Consider the following 12500-nt stretch of genomic DNA (forward strand, 5'->3'; position numbering starts at 1 on the left):
CTCATCGATCAACCGATGATTTGGTACTCGAAACTTAAAGTATTCGCGTGTTTAGAAGGTGTCTTGGGACGTATTGGTATCCCGACGTTTAAATATCGTATGACTGAAGTAGTTTAAATGTTTTTTGACATTATTTTCAGCTATGACTGCAACTTCTTATGCCAGTGTCAGATAGATTGCTATATCGAGAATTCTGGTCTTTATAGGCCTAAAAATATACGCTCATTAGTTTTTTTTATGATTTTCATGGATATCCTCATGGCTAAAATATCGTCAGTTACGTATGTTGATGGAAATATCAAAATAAAAAGTACTTGGCGAAATCTGACTAGTTGGCACCTCGTCCTCCGGTTTATGGTGCTATATGTTTCCTAAAATGTATATATATCCAATTCTTTAAATAAACAGAGTAGTATAAGTACATGAAAAAATGACCACATTACAACAGTAACAGACACGTGTCACAAATCTATCTTTACAATCATATCACTTAACTGACACTGGAAATGAAAGTAATAAATGTATTTACAAATCAGTGTTGCCAGATACGTATATGTATTTTTTCTTCTGCAGTGCCGCCTGTGAAATCCTTTAAGTAAATGTTTCTTAGGGTTAGAATGTCCTGCTTGAAGAGACAGACACGCTCTTCTTCGTGCCTTTCTTCCTTTTCCTGGAACTTTAGATGTACTTTGTGGCTCTTGTTTTACATTTTTCTTTTTCTTTAAAGATACGTACGGATATGTTAGGTGGTTTGCTTGACGTTAATACGAATGGCTGTTGGACTTCTCAGCTGAGAGAGAGAGAGAGAGAGACGAGAAGAGGAGATGAGAGGAGAGAGAGAGAGAGGATGATAGAGAGAGACCGAGATATGGGGAGGGGGATGAGAGAATGAGGACGAGAGAGAGGGGGAGAGATGAGGAGAGACGAGAGGGAAGAAGGGAGAAAGAGGGAGGAAGGAAAGGAGGGAAGAGGCTGGGGAGGGAGCGAAGGAGAGGAGAGAGAGGGAGGAGGAGGAAAGGGAAGGAAGATAGGAAAGATAGGGGGAGGGACGGGGGAAAGGGAGAAGGGAGGGGGGGGGGGAGGGAAGGAAGCGGTAGGTAAGGAAGGAGGCAAGGAATGGGAAGGGGAGGAAGGAGGGTTGGGTGAGAGGGATGGAGACGAGGGGATTGGAAGTAGTAGGAAAATAGAATAGGAATAGATAGAATAATAGAGAGGTAGATAGATAGATCACTGAGGACGAGAGAGAAGAGGGAATGAGAGAGGTGGAAGAGAGAGAGAGGAGAGAGAGAGAGATGCGATTGAGGGGTGGGAGGAGCGCAACGGCGAAGGGGGCAGAGGAAGGGCAGAGAGGGCCAGAGACACAAAACAGGACACAAAAAAAACGTTAATTAAAAAAAAAAAAAAAAAAAAATCAGGAAGGGGTATTTTTCGATTTTTTTTTCTAAGGATATTGCTGCCACATTCGACGTGTCATTACATAGGACCCCAAAAAAATTCCATCTATTCACAGTTCTTATTGAGTTGTTATGTGGGTACCCAAGTCTCGGTGTCCTTGCACCTTAAATGGGTTTGTAATTAATTGGAAGAGAAATGTTTCGCTAGATTATGCAATCCCTATCGTTTTATATCATAGGGAGGGGGGAATGGGGGGGGGGAGGGGGTGAAGTGGAGAAAGAGAGAGGAGGGAAGGGGGAGAAGAGAGAGAAGTGAGGGAGAAAAGAGCGAGAGATGAGGAGATAGTATAGAGAAGAGAGAGGAGAGAGATATAGAGAATAGCAGCACGACGAGAGAGATAGAGCGAGAACGATAGCGATAGGTAGAGTGAGAGATAGAGCTATCTTACGCCTTATATAGAACTCATCTGCTCTCATCTCTCTCTCTTAGATATATATATATTGCTTGATCGCAGATACTCTAGATTAGCTAGAGCTACTATATATATATATCGCTCTCTCTCTCATATCTATCTCTCTCTATCTACTCTTTCTTCTCCTTTCTCTCTAACATATCTACTCTCGGCGATAATGAAGCTATGATAGATGATATGGATCTGCTTAGATTGCTGAAGCTCTCTCTCTCCTTTCTCTCTCTCTCTCTCTCTCTCCTCTCTACTCTCTCTCTTTCTTAGTATCTCGATCTCGCAGCCTCTCACAGACTCTCCGGTCTCTCATCCTCTCTCTCCTCTCTCTCTCTCTCTCTTGGGAAAAAAAAAAAAAAAAAATTTTTTAAAAAAATTAAAAATTAAAAATTTTCCCAAAAAAATTTGGGGGGGGGGGGGGAAGGGGGGGGTGTTTTAAAAGGGGGGGGGGGGGGGGGGGTGCTTTTTGGGGGGGGGGGGGGGGGGGGGAAAAAGGGGGGGAATTTAATTTTGGGAAGGGGGAAAAAAAAAACCCCCCCCAAAAAAAAAACCCCCCAAAAAAAAAAAACCCCCCAAAAAAAAAAAAAAAATTTTGGGGGGGGAAAAAAACCCCAAACCCCCCAAAAAAACCCCCCCCAAAAAAAAAAAAGGGGGGGGGGGGGGGGGGGGGGAAAAAAAGGGGAAAAAAAAAAGGGGGGGGAAAAAAGGGGGGGGGGAAAAGGAGGAGGGAGGGGGAGGGGGGGGAAAAAGGGGGGCCCCCGGGGGGGGAGGGAGGAGGGGAGAGGGGGGGGAGAGAGAGAGAAAGGGGGGGGGGGAGGGGAAAAAAAAGGAGGGGGGGGGGGGGGAAAGGGGGGGGGGAAAAAAGGGGGGGAAAAAAAGGGGGGGGGAAAGGGGGGGGAGGGGGGGGGGAAAAGGGGGGGAAAGAGGAGGGGGGAAAAAGAGGGGGGGGGGGAAAAAAAAAAAAAAATTTTCCCCCCAAAAGGGGGTTTTTTTTTTTTTAAATTTTTTTAAATTTTTTCCACACAAATTTCATGGGGGGTTTTTTTGGGGGTTTTTAAAAAAAAAAATTTTATATTTTTTAAGAATTTGAAGAATAAGCGTTTTTTACAGAATATTTGCGAAACAAACATGACTCAAGTTTTGTAAATGCCCGTATCAAATTTTTGATTACATAAAATATATTTTACCCCCGTTAAAAGAAACACACTTTTTAAATTTCCAAAACTCCCTTAAACCAAAAATTTAAACCAAAAAACATTAACGAACTTTTTATTACAAAAAATTTTCCCCAAAAAAAAACACCAAAAAAAAACACATACAACTACATGGGAAAAATTTTCATGAAACCCCGGGGGAAAAAAAAAAAAGGGGTTTTTTTGGGGGTTTTACCCTATTTTCCCCCTTTTATCTTGCCCAGGGGGCCTTGGGATTTTTACCGCGGATTCCCAGTTTTTTGGGAAAAGGGGGAGATTGTGAAAAAAAACATTTCCCTTTGTGGCATTCGTGAGAAAGTATCCCTTTTAGACCCCATATTTTACGACATTCACGTAAAGCTGGGCCCGGGACACAGTATTTTCCCAAAACCCCTGCGAGGAATTTCCCCTATATAAACCCCCAAGGCGGGGGAATTTTTGTTGGGTATCCTTGATGCCGAGTTTTTTAATTTAAATTTCGGTTTTTTTTAAAGATCAACCCATGATTTGGGTTTTTTTGAAACTTAAAGTATTTTGCGTGTTTTGAAGGGTGCTGGGAAATATTGGTTTTCCCGACGTTTTTTTTTAAAAAAATCGTTTTAAAGATGAAGTAGTTTTAAATTTTTTTTTGACAAAATTTTTTTCAGGGTTGACTGCAATTCTTATGCCAGTGTCAGATAGATTGCTTATATCGAGGGAATTTTGGGGTTTTTATAGGCCCTTTAAAAAAATTTCGCTCATTTGTTTTTTTTATGAATTTTTTGGAAAACTCATGGGTTAAAAATCGTCAGTTTTCTATGTTTGATGGGAAAAAAAATCAAAATAAAAAGTACCCTTTGGCGAAATCTGACTTTGTTGGCACCTCGTCCTCCGGTTTTGGGTGATTGTTCCTTAAAATTTTATATCCAATTTTTTAAAAAAAAACCAGAGTGTATAAGAAAAAGGGAAAATGGAAAAGAAAATTTACCCCATACCAAAGTACATGGGGCACGTCACAACCCCATATTACAATCATATCCCCTTAAATGAACCCCTGGAAATGGAAATAATAAAAAATGTTAAATTTAAAAATCAGTGTTGCCCAGATACGTATAAAGTATTTTTTATTTGCAATGCCCCCCCTTTTGAAATCCTTAAGGTTTAAAATTTCTTGGGGGTTTGAATTTTTATGTTTGGGAAGAGACCCGGGCAGCGTTTTTCTCTTCCCTTTTGGTTTTTTCTTTTTTCGTTTCTCTCTTTTTTGTTCTTTTCTTCTTCTTTCTTTCTTTTTCTCCTTAAAAAAAAATTGGGGGGGGGGGCCTCTTTTCCTTTTTCCCCTCCTCCCTTTCTTCCCTTCTTTTTTTTCTTTTTTTTTCAAATTTTCTCTTTCTTTCTCTCCTCTTCTTTTCTTTCTTTTTCTTCTCTCCTTTCTCCTCTTCTCTTTTAAAATTTTTCTCTTCATTCTTTTTCTGTCTTACCCTCCCTTTTCCTCTCTTTTTTTCCCTGTCTTATCCTCTCTCTCTCTCTCTCTCTCTCCTCTCTCTCTTCTTCTCTATCTCTCCCCTTCTCTCCTCTCTCTCCCCTCTCCCTTTTTCTCTAAACTTTTCTCTCTCTTCTCTCTCTCTCCCTTTCCCTCCCCCTTTTCTCCTCTCTCCCCTCTCTCTTCCCTTCTTTTCCCCTCCTTTTTTCCCCTTACTCCTTTTCCCCTCTCTCTTCTTTCCTCTCTCTCTTTTCCTAAACTTTCTTTTCACCCTCTCTCTCTCTAAACTTCTCTCCCCTCTCTCTCTCTCTCTCTTTTCTCTCTCTCTCTCTTCTCCTCTCTCTCTTTTCTCTCTTTCTCTCTTCTTTTTTTTCTCTCTTCTCTCCCCTCTCCTCTCTCTCTCTTTCTCTCTCTCTCTCTCTTCTCTCTCTCCTTCTCACTCTCTCTTCCTCTCCTCTCCCCTTTTCTCTCTTTCTTCTCTCTCTTCTCTCTCTCTCCCTTCTCTCTCCCCTTTTTGTTTCTCAATCCTCTCTTCTCTCTCTCTCTCCCCTCTCTCTCTCTCTCCTCTCTCTCTTTTTCTCTCCCCTTCTCCGTTTCCCTCTCTCTCTTCTTGCTACTTTTGCTTTTATACCCTTATCCATAAATTTTGAGATATTTCATTAAATTTCCAAACCCTGCATCGTCCCCCACATTTTTTTTTTAAATTTTGCATCCCCCCCAATCCTTTCATCCTCATCGCCCCCCTCCCCCATCAACATCACAGCAGCATCCCATCACCCTTCACCCTCCCCAAACATCATCCTCACCAACATCATCATACTCACCAACATCACCATCACTAACATCAGCCTCATCATCACCATCATCATCATCCTCATCACCAAATAAATATCATATCATTATCATTTTTTAGTATTACCCCTCTGGTTTCTTGACAATATTTTTGGTTTTAGGGTTTGGCCCGAGACCCCAATATTCCGGAGGGAAGATCTCCCCTTTGGGTTTCCTTTAATAAAAAATTTGAGGTTTTTTTTTTCAAATCCTTTTTTAAAAACGAATCGTGGCTCCTTGATCCTCTTAATAAAGAACCGAGGTTTCTTCTCAATCCTCTTAATAAAAGATTGTGGTTTCTTCTTGTTATTTAGCGTTAGGGAAACGAATGACATTATCCATGGTGATGATAAGGAATCCAGTAGCATGTGCAAGAACACTAATATATTGTATGGATTTGAAACCACAATACTTGCTTGTCTCCTATCAAGATATCTTCTCACTTTTCTTTTCTTTTTCTTGTTTCTTTTTCTTTTTTTCTTCTTTTTCTTTTTCTTCTTCCTCCCCCTCCTCTTCTTCTTCTTTCTTTCCTCTTCTTCTTCTTTCTTTCTTTCCTCCTCTTCCTCTTCTTCTTCTTCTTCTTCTTCTTCTTCCTTTCCTTCTTCTTCTTTGTCTATCTTTTCTCAAACAAATTTTCATAAAGTATATTGCTCGAAACTTCAGTACAGAGTCACTAACACCCGCTTGTTTGCATCCTGTATAGAGCAAGGGGGAATATTTTGGCCCAAATTTAAAGGCTTTTACCTTATTAGGGGTGGGCAGTATTTTTGAATTCCTTATAAATGTGGGCAGTATTGCTATTTCCTTTTTGATGTGGGGAGATTGTTGGTACCCCCTTTAATTTAAAATGGGCAGTATTTTGAGGACCCTTTTCAGTGTGGGCCCGTTGCTAAGTTTTTTTTTTAGTTTGTCAGTATTTCTAAGTACCTTAAATTTGTGTGGGGAGTATTTCTAAGTACCTTTTTAGTGTGGGCAGTATTGCTAAGTACCTTATCAGTGTGGGCAGTATTGCTAAGTACCTTATCAGTGTGGGCAGTATTGCTAAGTACCTTATTGATGTGGGCAGTAATGCTGAGTACCTTATTGGTCTCTGATACTTTTATGGAAAACTATACGATTGGGTAGTCTTGTTCTGGGTGCTGTTTGGGTGATGTTGTAGATGTAATTCCTGTTGTAGATAGGATAAGAAGGCCTAATTCTTGTTGATTGCAGTGCTATGATATATGTGTTTAATAGGACATGCATTTTCCTTTTTAAGTGCCTCCGAGATTCATTTGCTTTTATCAAATGGACAGCATCGTCTAAATATACTTTTTAAAAATCAGTGTATGGGTTATGAAGCCAAGGGAAAAATTCGCTATATATATATTCTTAGTCTGTAGACGTACAATGAATGGAATTCGATATAAAGGGGTCCATTCTCCTGTTCAGCCGTGTCCGAAAAGTACCGAGGCTCAGCAAAAAAAAAAAAAAAATGTATATATGGAAGTATGCAAGTGTTGTTATTAATTCATTTATTGAGACACATTTTTTACGATTTGCCTCTTACATGTATATTCGAAATCCCCCGCTTTATTTTTAAAATAATACGTTAAGCATACCATAAGAAATATTCCAACGTTCACATTTTCGTACACGCCTGAGCTGGCCATCAGCCGTTCGCATTAACGAGGTTGGAGTCTCAGAATCCCATTAATGAGTAAGTTCTCAATACAAAACACCAAAAACACTTTTCCTTGGTGAACGACGTGCGACCAGACCCTCCCTCATAAAACGCATTATAGTACAACAGTGATAAAACAACGGTTCAAAACTTAGAGCCATTTCTAATAAGGTCTGCGATCGCCCGGCCCTCCTGTCTACCTCGTTAATGCGCTTAATCCGGGCCTTAATCCCGCACCTCCATTCCCCCATACGACCCCCCCCCCTTCCCCTCCCTCCTTCCCTCACAATCAAATCCTCCCCATTTCCCTCCCTCCTCTTCCTCCCTCCCCTTCTCTTCCTCCCTTCCCTTCTCTTCTCCTCCTTTCTCTTCCCCTTCTTTCTCTTCCTCCCCCTCTTTCTTTTTCCCCCCTCTCTAACCCTTAAATTTCTTTTTTTCCCCTTTTCCCCTTTCCTTCTTTTTTTCCCCCCTTTTCTCTTAATATTCTTCCTTCTCTTCCCTTCCTCCCTTCCCCCTCCCCCCCTTTTATTTAAAATTCCCCGTTTTTTTCCCCCTTTACTTTTTTTCCCTTTCTTCTCCTTATTTTCTCCCCCTTTTTTTTTCCTTTCATCATAAAAATTTCACTTCCCTTCTTTCCCCTCCTCCTCCCCTTCTCTTCCTCCTTCCCTTTTCTCTTCCCTTTATTAATTTTTCTCCCCCCCCATTTTTTTCCTTACCTCCCCCTCCCTTTTCTCCCATTCATTTTACACTGTAAAACAAGTAAAATTTTACCCCTTTTCTTTCTTCCCCTCCTTCCTCTTCATTTACCTCCCTTCCCCCTTCCATTCCTCCAAATCCCCCCCTTCCCCTCCTCCTTTCCTCCCTCCCTCTTCCTCCTCCCTTTCTCTTCCTCCCTCCTTTCCCCTCCCTTCTCTCCCTTCCTCCCCTCTCCCTCCTTCCTTCCCTCCCTTCTCTTCCTCCCCTTCCTCCCATCCGACACACCATCGTCCGTTTTTTTTATTTATTTATTTATGTATTTATTATTGATGCGGAATACGTCGCTCCCGCTGATGAGGTGTCGTAACCCATCCTACAGGCGATATTCGGAGGAATAAAAAACAAAGAAGCACCAAGTCACGCCAAAAGCCATTACTGTTCGCAGGCCGCTTGACGCCGCTAAGTTTAAAGCCTATAAAATCGATCCCCAGGTACACAAACACACACACGCACACGCACACAACACACACGCACGTACACACACACACACACGCACGCACGCACACGAGGCCAAGTTCCCCTCCCCGAAAAAGTGAACTTGCGGCACTCGGCAACTCCACTCCGGCGGCGGTGGCGGCGCTCGGCCCAAACCGCTGTTGCCAGAAAGGACCCCGGCTCTCTGTAGGTCTTCCTGTGGCCGATGGACGGGTGTCATTCATGTCCCGTCACTCGGATTGCGTTCATCCGCGTGTGTTTTTGTGTTAGAAGAGAGCGAGTGGGATGGGCGTGGGTTGGATTCGTGTATATAATTTTTCTCTCCTATCGGCGGACGAGAGAGGAGGCGGTGTCCCGGGCTGGCAACACTGGACGGAGCTCGGTCGCATTTACTCCGTACAAAGCATCGGAGTTGTGTTGGGGATCCGCGCTGTGTGACGTAGTAAGGTTGGTGATTGCTCTGTAGCCTAAAAGCGAGGGAGTGGGGGAAAATCACGTGTGCAAGTGGACGTGTGACAAGTGTTCCCTGTGGATGTCCTTAGCCGTGAGCGATGTCAGTGATGTCAAGCGGAGAGTATTGAGTCCGCGATGCAGCAGTAGGCTTGTGGCGCGCTGGGCCCCCTCGCCTCGGCGGAACCTCGTTTGTACCAACTGCGCCCCGCGTCGCCGCCTCGGAAATGGGAAGTGACTGCGGCGCGAGCGGGGATGTGATGTGCACGGAGAGTTGGTAATTGTTCTGCGCGAATGGACTCATTGGGTGGCACACCATTGTTGCGTAGTAATTGGGAAGTTGCGCGCGGTATCGGTTCATTATGTCGAATTCTGCGGGTGAAATGGCGAAGAGGGATGCTCAGCCTTGTGACATGGAGAGGGGCGTTCCTCAGCCGCAAGTGTACGATGTGCCACGCGTCGATCACGCTTCTTTCGACATGTCGAGATATGTCTCTCAGCCCTCGGACATGTCTCGCATCCCTTATCAGTCATTCGACATGTCAAAAAGTGCCCATCAAACGTATGACATTCCCAGGAACGTGGGCCACTCCTACGACATGAACAGAGCCCCGGCGTTCGACATGACCCGGAATATCCCGCAGACTTTCGAGATGTCGAGAGGCGCCCACCAGTCCTTTGACATGAGTAGGGGTGTGACCCAGCAGTTCGACATGTCAAGGGGCGTGAACCAGTCGTTCGACATGCAAAGAGGCGCCGCCCACAATTACGAGATGCCAAGAGGACCTCAGGGTTACGAGATGCCCCGAGGGGCGCAGCAGGCCTTCGAGATGCCCCGAGGAACGACCCAGCCGTACGAGATGACGAGGGCGGTGCAGCAGCCGATGGAGATGGGACGAGGGGGGGTGGGCGCGGGGCATCCCTACGAGTACGGCAAGGAATACCACCCATGCTCCGAGGTCCAGCATAGCGGGCCTCTTAAAAATAACCACCAGTCTGTGCACGATGCCCAGCAAGGGATGGACGTGCCCATGGAAATGCCCAAAACGGCTCCACAGTCCACAGCCAAATCGAAAGGCGCCCAGAAGGCGAGCAGTCCACCCCTTCGAATTTGCAAAGGGTTATGCGCAGCAGCTGGAAGTAGCCAAGAAGGCCGCTCAGACGGCGATCCAGGCGAAGCTGGAGGCGAAGAAGGCCGAGAAGGCAAAGCAAGAAGCAGAACAGGCCGAGAGGGCGAAGCGAGAGGCCGAAGAAGCTGAGAATGCGAGACGCCAAGCGGAGGAGGAAGAGAAATCGAAAGCTGTCGCCCAGCCGTCGGAAATCCTGAAGCTCTACGCTCAGCAGCTGGAGATGGTGAAGAAGGTGTCGCAGTCGTCCGAAATTGCGAAGATGTACGCGAGGCAGCTGGAAACGGCGAGAACCACCTCCAAAACCAAAGAGACAAGTATCAAGGGTTCCTTCGTACTCGTCGGGAAGAGTCCGGAGAGAGAGAGGGAAGGCGCGGACGCCACACAAGAATAACGGCTCCTACAATTCGGGATCGATCGAGAGAGAGAGGAAATCGTCGTCGTGCAAATCCGCGCCGGAGAAGCCAGAGGGCATGGAGACCGACACGAGCGACGAGAGGCAGTCGGAGGACGCTGAAGGCGACCCTCCGCCGTTCGAGATGGCCAAGTACCTCGCGCAGCTGTCGAAAATGAAGAAGGGAGGAGATCCGCCGCCGGAAATGGCCAAGGAGGACTCACTCGAAAGCGAAGACGGGCAGAGCGACTCGCAGCAGGACGACGCGAGGCTGGGTCGCAAGTCCCCCTCTCCGACGGATGCGTCAAAGTCCACGGGGCTTGCACTCCCGTTTGAGTTCATGAAGAACCTGGGGCTTCCTCTCGGGGTCGGCTTGCCTGGAGTGGGCAGCGCGAGGACGAAACGCGATCGACAGGAGTTAACTATAGCCAATAAAGCCAAGTTGATTGAGCAGGTGGAATCCCGAGGCGCCAAAAAGAAAGCGGATATTGCGCGAGAGTGGGGGTTGAGGCCCTCGACGCTCTCCACGATAATGAAAAATAAAGACAGAATCCTAACACAGTACAGATCTCAGAGGTACGCTGCAGGAAGGCGGCGAATGCGGACCGCTGCCTATCCCGACGTCGAAGAGGCTCTGCTCACTTGGTTCAGGTACGCCAGGGCTGCGAACATCCCGATTACAGGGCCCATCTTGCAGGGGATGGGAGTCACGCTGGCGCAGGAACTAGGCCACCCGGAGTTCTCTTGTAGTGTAGGGTGGCTGGATCGCTTCAAGGCGCGTCACGGACTGACATTTAATCCCAAAAACAGTCAGGATTCGGGAGCAGGGACGTTCAATGAACCGGAAGACCGAGTGCCAAGTCCAGTGCCAGCAGTGCCTGCAGAAGAGGACTCCAGACCGGAGAACCCGGACTCGTGGCACCTTCCTTCGATGCCAGCTGTTGGCACCACCAGCACGGCATCCGGAGAGGGTGCCTCCAATTCGTGGCTCCCATCCAACGCCGCTTCAACCCCTAATGCTACCTCAGCCGCAGAATCACTGGATCAGCTTAACAAGTCGTTTCCATCAACGCTTTCCGACGAGCAAGACGAGGAGATGGGCGAAGGTGTCGGCGGAGGCACCGCGGATTCCTGGCTGCGGGCGACGATACCTGCGCTGCTGAGAGAGTACAAACCCCGCGACATCTTCAGTGCCAGCGAGGCGGCCCTCTTCTACAACCTCCTGCCCGACAGATCCCTGGTGCTGAAGGGCGAGGAGGGCCACAAGTGGACGTGGATGAAGGAGAGGCTGACGCTGATGGTGGCGGCGAACATGGACGGCAGCGAGAAGCTTCCCCTGCAGGTGATCGGCCAGATGAAGGATCCCAAGTCAATATACGAGATCGAAGCCCTTCCCATGCCGTACGAGGCGAACGAGTCGGCCATGATGACTCCCGCCGTTTTCGAGATCTGGGTGAGGCGACTCGAGGAGAGGTACCGAAGACTAAATAGAAATATTATCATAATACTCGATTCCTGCCCCGCGCATGCGAATATAAACAATCTCACGAACGTTAAACTTACTTTCCTTCCGCAAGACACCACGTCGAGATTACAGCCCGTCGAGCAAGGGCTTATACAAAAAATAAAAGCTTTATACCGTCGCTTCGTTCTCGAGAGACTCATCGATTATAACGATAGAGGACAGGAGTATGAAATTACGATCTTAGAAGCAATGGAACTCCTACAGGACGCGTGGAAGGACATCAAGTCGGACTTCATCGTCAGCTGCTTCAAACGAGCAGGCATGGAGCCGCCGAAGAACCACGAAAGCGCCCAAATCTTCTCGGCAGAGGACGAGCAGAGGCTGCTGGAGCGAGCGAGGGGCGCCGGCCTCGACGTCCCGACGGAGATCACCTTCGAGTCCTACCTCAACGTGGACAGTCAAGTCCAGACGACCATCGAACAGGGCGAGGAATCTCCGCCTCCGAGTACTCAGCTCGAGGAGGACCCTGCCGAGAGCGAGGCCAGTCAAGGAGCCACTTTCCCGACGGAGGCCATGCAGGCGGTGGCCACGCTGCGGAAGTTCGTGCAGGAGCAGGGTGGGGCGGAGCTGTTCCTCGGCTCCTTGGCTGACCTGGAGGCGTGGGTGGCCAAGCACGTTGTCAAGCCGGAAGTGTCGTTTGTGTCGGACTAATATTTAAAAAAAAAAATTATATCCATATACAAACAAAGAAACAGTGACCAGTAGTGTTCGAATGAATATAAAACTAATCAAAAGCCACACAAACACAGAAAAAGACAATTTTTTTTACACAATAATAAAAAAAAAAATGGTCCGTGTCATTCGCATCA

The 12500-nt window shown here is 46.6% G+C and overlaps 3 protein-coding genes across 3 annotated transcripts in view; all 3 read left to right on the forward strand.

Moving 5' to 3' along the window:
* The first annotated feature begins 8507 nt into the window (after positions 1-8507).
* LOC119576435 (xanthine dehydrogenase-like) overlaps positions 8508-12500 on the forward strand; it is a 40686-nt gene continuing 36693 nt past the window's right edge. Inside the window, exon 1 of the mRNA XM_037924148.1 lies at positions 8508-8642. The gene's annotated coding sequence lies outside the window, so the exon portion shown is untranslated. The remainder of the gene's footprint in view (positions 8643-12500) is intronic.
* Positions 9008-10166, forward strand: LOC119576004 (chromatin modification-related protein eaf-1-like). The gene is made up of 2 exons (XM_037923532.1): positions 9008-9733; positions 9780-10166. The coding sequence occupies exons 1-2, from the start codon at positions 9008-9010 to the stop codon at positions 10164-10166; spliced, it is 1113 nt and encodes a 370-aa protein (XP_037779460.1).
* On the forward strand, positions 10738-12470 carry LOC119576437 (tigger transposable element-derived protein 4-like). Its single transcript, XM_037924149.1, has one exon. It carries the CDS (start codon positions 10765-10767, stop codon positions 12340-12342), a length of 1578 nt encoding a protein of 525 aa, XP_037780077.1. The 5' UTR covers positions 10738-10764; the 3' UTR covers positions 12343-12470.

This window comes from Penaeus monodon, chromosome 8 (assembly GCF_015228065.2).
Source record: "Penaeus monodon isolate SGIC_2016 chromosome 8, NSTDA_Pmon_1, whole genome shotgun sequence".
Classification (NCBI taxonomy): Eukaryota; Metazoa; Arthropoda; class Malacostraca; order Decapoda; family Penaeidae; genus Penaeus; species Penaeus monodon.

What these genes read in the sequence shown, in the direction of transcription:
- LOC119576004 (XM_037923532.1), top strand. Translation starts at nt 9,008, where the DNA reads ATGTCGAATTCTGCGGGTGAAATGGCGAAGAGGGATGCTCAGCCTTGT. An exon ending in AATCGAAAGGCGCCCAGAAG is followed by an intron (nt 9,734 to 9,779) that starts GCGAGCAGTCCA and finishes TATGCGCAGCAG; the next exon opens with CTGGAAGTAGCCAAGAAGGC.
- LOC119576437 (XM_037924149.1), top strand. Translation starts at nt 10,765, where the DNA reads ATGCGGACCGCTGCCTATCCCGACGTCGAAGAGGCTCTGCTCACTTGG.